Below are 5,293 nucleotides of genomic sequence, written 5' to 3'. Positions count from 1 at the left end.
CCCCCGCCTCGCCATTCCACCTTGGGTTGGAGCAATCTTTCTTTGGAGGGGGTGGGGTGGGGGGGAGGGAGGAAGGTCAGCTATGAAATATATGAAAAATATCTGTTCCATATTAAGAAATACCAAGTCACATTTTTGTCAAATATTATTTGTCAAATGCCAGTTGCTGCAAAACCCAGAACTCGACTGCNTATAAAATCTTTCAGGCATTGGAAAGAAAAGCATCTGAAGCTCTGGAATAAATAAAGTGTTGTGCCTTGAGCTGCCCCATACAAAAGACCCAGCGTGCAGGGAACAGGGACTCAAAACAACCAGAAAGGCAAGTGCCGTTTAACAGTCATGTTAAGACGCTCAGGAGGAAAGACTGTAGACGATGTGCAGCTGAATGTCAACATTGCTGGCTCGCAGTGTAAGAACCCACCAGATTCTTCCAAGACCAGCCTCCCCGGGCACCCGCGCCCACGGCAGCACCCACCTGCGCCCGGCATCCGGGGTCCCCACGACCCCGCATTCCTGGGGCCGCCCCAGCCCTGCCCCCGCGCCCCGGTGACGTCACCCTGCAACTCCACGTTGCTCTGGGATCCATCAAGTCTGAGCAATCTGGGTGTGTAAAGCTAAATGTGCCATCATTTTCACCACAAATTAACAGTTTCTATGTAAATATTGGTATTTCCTCACCCCATGAAGGCGAGAGGAGGCAAAATGGCACCGGCGCATTTGATTTAAACTAATTAAAAGCAGAAGGTCGTGCAATTCAATATATTGATTTTACCGGTGGGACTTGAGTCTTTTATAATAAGTGTACACAGCTGCCTCGCTCTCCCACCACCACGATGTAAAGGCATTTTTTTGCATTCCTTCTGACAATCATATGACAGGTCCCACACATCCCTGCCTCTGCCCTAACCCCGGTGACGCTGCCAGCCTGCATTAAGGCAAAGCGGAGCAGCAGCCTGCCAGACACCGGGTGTCGACAGCCTCCGGCCAGGTCTGAAGAGTGATTGCGAAGAAATGAACCTGGCCGGCCCTGCATGCTCTCCATTCAAAATGGATGGGCAGGCAGGGGAGGGTGGGGACTGGGGGAGCCTTAGGACACTCTGACACTTGCAACGGGCCAAATATGACCTTACCCAATAGGGAAAAAAGATATTAAAGCGATAGGGGTGATCAATCAACTTAGATGGGACTCTCCCCGGAATGAAGTCATCACTTGTCTCCGAGTTCAGCGCACATGTGATATTGGCTCACGTCGCAGGCATCCTGGCGGTCAGGGGATCGGACGCCAGCTGGGTTTATCTCCAGGGGGTTTGAGCGCCCTACTACGCGATGAAAGGCCCCTGAACCACAGCTCACAAGAGCTCTGTTTTATTTTCAAGTTTAGTTATTTACGGGGGAAGAAGCAGAGGGAGAGAAGGAGAGACGGAAAATTTCAAGCAGGCTCCTCACTGTCAGCATAGAGCCTGAGGCGGGGCTCGAACCCACGAACCGTGAGATCACGCCCTGAGCCGAAACCAAGAGTCTGCCGCTTACTCGGCTGAGCCACCCAGGCGCCCCAAAAGCCGTGTTCTAGAAGCGGTCTCTCCTCTCTGGGCGTTCACAGAATCATCCCTTCGCAGTCCCAAAATCGATCTTTATCTGGGCCACCTCCCTCACCCCACTCCGCAAGCAAATGAGAGTCCTGGAATCAAAACCCTAAGCGAGCCACAGGAGGCTGGCATCCAGGGCTCGACCTCAACCTGCTTCGATTCCTGAAGGGAATACAAAAAAAGATCCAAAAGGTTCAAGTCCAGGTCACATATATCCTTGGGAAAAGGGGTGGGTGGGGGGAGATCTTTGATTTAAGAAGCAGGAAAGTGAGGTTTAGGAGAAGCGATTTTGCAAGGGTTGCTAAGAACCCAGCTGTCGGCGCACTCCTAGAGCGAGGGCACTCTGCAGCCAACGAGCAAAGAAAGNAAACTCACATTGCCTGGGGACAATTTCAGAGAGGGGTAGCCTGTTTTGAATTCAAAAACTTAAGTTCCACACAGAGGAATCGGGGGCTTGTTAATCCAAACCAGTTTACAAAATCAAGCCATTGAACCGAAGGGGCCCAGGCTGAGATGTGAGTCTCCCTCCGCAGCTCAGCTGGCGTTACACAGGGGCTTCATCACACAGGCCGGCCTTTGTCATCAGGTGGGGCCTGAGGTCCTCATTCTCAGCACCTGGTTTTGTCATACATTCTCTTCTAGCTCCTTCTCTCGGTCAGACCCCCACTCAGCCTGGCAAAAAGCTTGAATTCCAAGGAGAACAACTTAGAGGAGCAAAACCCAGTTTGGCTGCAGACAGAAGGAAGAATGGACGCAATGAATGCAAAAGCCTTCAGAATGCAGTCTGAGGTGTCCCCAGCCCTGCGGGACAGGAGCAGGGCGCAGTGGAGGGAGGAGGGGGTGGCGGAGAACGTCGGCCTCTCCAACAGCAGCCCCCCAACATCCCCCCGTGACCCCCCGCGTGACACCAGCTAATGGTCTAATTGGAACAAATGGCACTTCCTTAATGCTTTCGGGTAAAGTGAGAGGAAAGGCACCTTAAGAAAACTTTGTATGTTACAGATCAGTTACAGTTGGCAATCCAGGAAAGGCAGCCTGCGCTCTCTGCAAACTTAGCCTCCAGATTCGTCTCCCACACAGTCCCCTGCACCCCCACGGCCACCCTCCAGCCTCTTTCTATGGAGAAATTCTGGAGCCTGGACAGAATGGAAGGGACGGGCGGTTTATTCCTGGGTTGCTCAGCAGAAATTAAAGGCCAGCCTTAAAGCATCTACAGGAGGAGTTTTGCCAAACGGCAGTCCACATCTTGCACCCAACTAATTACCTCGAGTTTTAGGGACAGCGAGGGAAAGAAAACAAGGTCAGCGCACTCTGTTAAAAGGCACTCCGCCATCTAATTTGGAGTGATGTTCCAGAAAGCAAGACCTGAGAAAGTCAGGACTGTCCCACAAAGCCCAGAGCCGGCCCGACTGATTAAGAGGCTCAGACAAGCCGGTCTTTGTCCTTTCAAGATGAAAAGAAATGGGGCTAACGGGTTGAAAGGTGTGTGTACAGCTTCCCAAACAAGTCCCAGCTTGCTCCCACCACCAAGGGGGAGCTAACAGCCCTGCCCCAAGGTTCCCAGAGACTCCCAGTCAGCAGCCTAGTCCATGTCTGGGGTGGGGGGAGCCCTGACCACCCGGACTCCTCCATATAAGCAGGGTGCTTTTCTGCACTCGGTTTCCAGAGCCTTCCGCAGAAGCCAGGGCTTACATATACACCTTTCTAATGACCACAGCCTAGCTCTGAGGGCCACCACTGGGACCTGATGCATTCACGGAAAGTCAGGGGGACCCAACAGAGCATTAGATAACATAAATCCCTCACCAGAGAAAGGGCCTTGGCAAGCCCTCCCCCTCCCCCCACTTCAGGATGGCTACAGAGCCCTGCTTTTATAAATATATTTGGAATTTTTCTTTGGTTTCTGGCATAGGTCATAAATACACATTGTAAAAAAAAAAAAAAGCACGCAGACAATGAAAAATCAGACCCCAGCTCCCACTCCCTAAATAAGTCCAGCTCCAGTCCTGCGCTCCACTGCTCCCACCGACCCGCCGAAAATCTATTTCAGGTTCACGGTATCTCTTCTTCCAGTGGGAACGGATGATATACAAGCACATACATAACCTCACTGATCTGCACCTTGCTTTTTTCCACCTCATACATCTTGGAGATTGTTCTAAATCGGGACGTGCGGAGCAGCCTCCTTCTCACAGGCTGCTTAGTATAATTTAAACTTTCTCGAAGTTAACTTTGGCATCTAAACGTCCCACCCCTTGCTAGCTGGGAGTCCTTGCACTGTTTGATTTTTCGCTAGTATCAGGACAGACAATGGCGACCCGGGAACTCAGGGCCCTTATCTGGTGCTGGAAGCATTTAGGGTTGATCCCCGCTTCCCCGCGCCCCTATCCCTGCCCCACGCCCCCAGCGGGGGGCTTCGCTATCCTTTCCCTGTTGACACGGCGCCCGTGGGCGTGAGTTTGCAGTCTTGACTCCGTTCGCATTTTCGCAGCAAGTTACACACGTAGAATGAAATCGGCTCAGGAAACAGCGCTATCGGGCGTGTTATCTCGGGAAACCAAATATTTGATCNCGCCACTCAATCGCCAAGACCCGCGGTTTGCGCGCCACACGTGATAAACGCTGAAAATGGATTCTGCCCGCTCGGGACCTATCATTAAACATTTAAAATAGAAAGCTCGCAATGGCACCGTTTCTTCCCCAGCTCCCGCCCGGAGAGCGGAGAGGCGAGGGGGCGCTCGGCCGCCGGGAGGGCGCGGAGACACTCGCGGCGCGCGGCACGCCAGGGCGGGCGCACGGCGAGGGGACAGGTAGGGCTCCACAGGGCGGGGAAGGGGGCGCGACGCCTGCGACGCCAGGTCCCGGCGGGGCCGAGAGGGGCCCCGAAAGGGCGGGAAGGCTGCTTCGCCCAGCAGGGCCCTTTAAATCCAGGTAGCAGGGGCCGCGCGGCCCCGGCACAGCTCACATGACCCAGCCCCGCGCTTTGAACTGAGCCGCGGCGGGCCCGGCGCCTCCAGCCCCAGAGGTGCGGCCGCCGACTCCACCCGGAGGGGGCTTCGAACCTACCCTTTCCTCCACCGAACTCGAACTGGCTGAAGGCGCCCAGTTCGCCCTACCTGGGGCGCGCACTGCTTAGGGTCCACGGGGCTCGGAGTGGGAGACCCTGCGCCAGGCACCGCGGTTTTTCAAACCGCCCCGAGTGTAAAGAGGGGCGGGATGGATGTAAACAGCGACCCCCTCCCCGTCCCAACGTGCCTCGGGACCTAGAGGCTCACCCCCGCCCTTCCACCCGCACTCACCGAGGTTGACGAAGCTCATGACCATGTCGGCGTCGGTGAGGAAGTGGCTATCTTGCAGGCTGGCCAGAGGGGGGCCCTGGGTACTGAAGACGGCCTTGTAGGGGTAGGAGAAGCCCTGGCCGTCGGGCCCGCCGCCCTCCTCCACCGCCATGGCATTGTACAAGTCCAGCATGAACATGGGCGCCGAGTTGTGCTTGCCCTGGAGGTGGGGGCGCGGGCGATGCGGCAAGCCCAAGATAGACAGGATCTCGCGCTGCATCTCCCGCCGCTCCTGGCTGCGGAGGCGCCGGTGGATGAAGCTCGAGTGCACCTCGTTGTCCAGGCTGAAGTCGGCCAGGGCGGAGCGCAGCAGCAGCAGGGGCGCCCAGAGCGCCACGAAGCTGTGCGGCGCCGCGGCGCGGAGCGGGC

At 55.6% G+C, this 5,293-nt stretch overlaps 1 protein-coding gene across 1 annotated transcript in view; it reads right to left on the bottom strand.

Annotated features, from left to right (window-relative positions):
• BMP7 (bone morphogenetic protein 7) overlaps positions 1 to 5,291 on the bottom strand; it is a gene marked incomplete at its 5' end in the record, with an annotated part of 88,556 nt that extends 83,265 nt beyond the window's left edge. Inside the window, one exon of the mRNA XM_077778324.1 lies at positions 4,886 to 5,291. Coding sequence (XP_077634450.1) covers positions 4,886 to 5,291 — 406 coding nt within the window. The remainder of the gene's footprint in view (positions 1 to 4,885) is intronic.
• Between the last annotated feature and the right edge of the window lie 2 nt (positions 5,292 to 5,293).

This window comes from Crocuta crocuta, unplaced genomic scaffold (assembly GCF_008692635.1).
Source record: "Crocuta crocuta isolate KB4526 unplaced genomic scaffold, BGI_CrCroc_1.0 scaffold27, whole genome shotgun sequence".
Classification (NCBI taxonomy): Eukaryota; Metazoa; Chordata; class Mammalia; order Carnivora; family Hyaenidae; genus Crocuta; species Crocuta crocuta.
The sequence above is the reverse complement of the archived record's forward strand: the minus strand, read 5'-3'. Positions and strand labels throughout refer to the sequence as shown.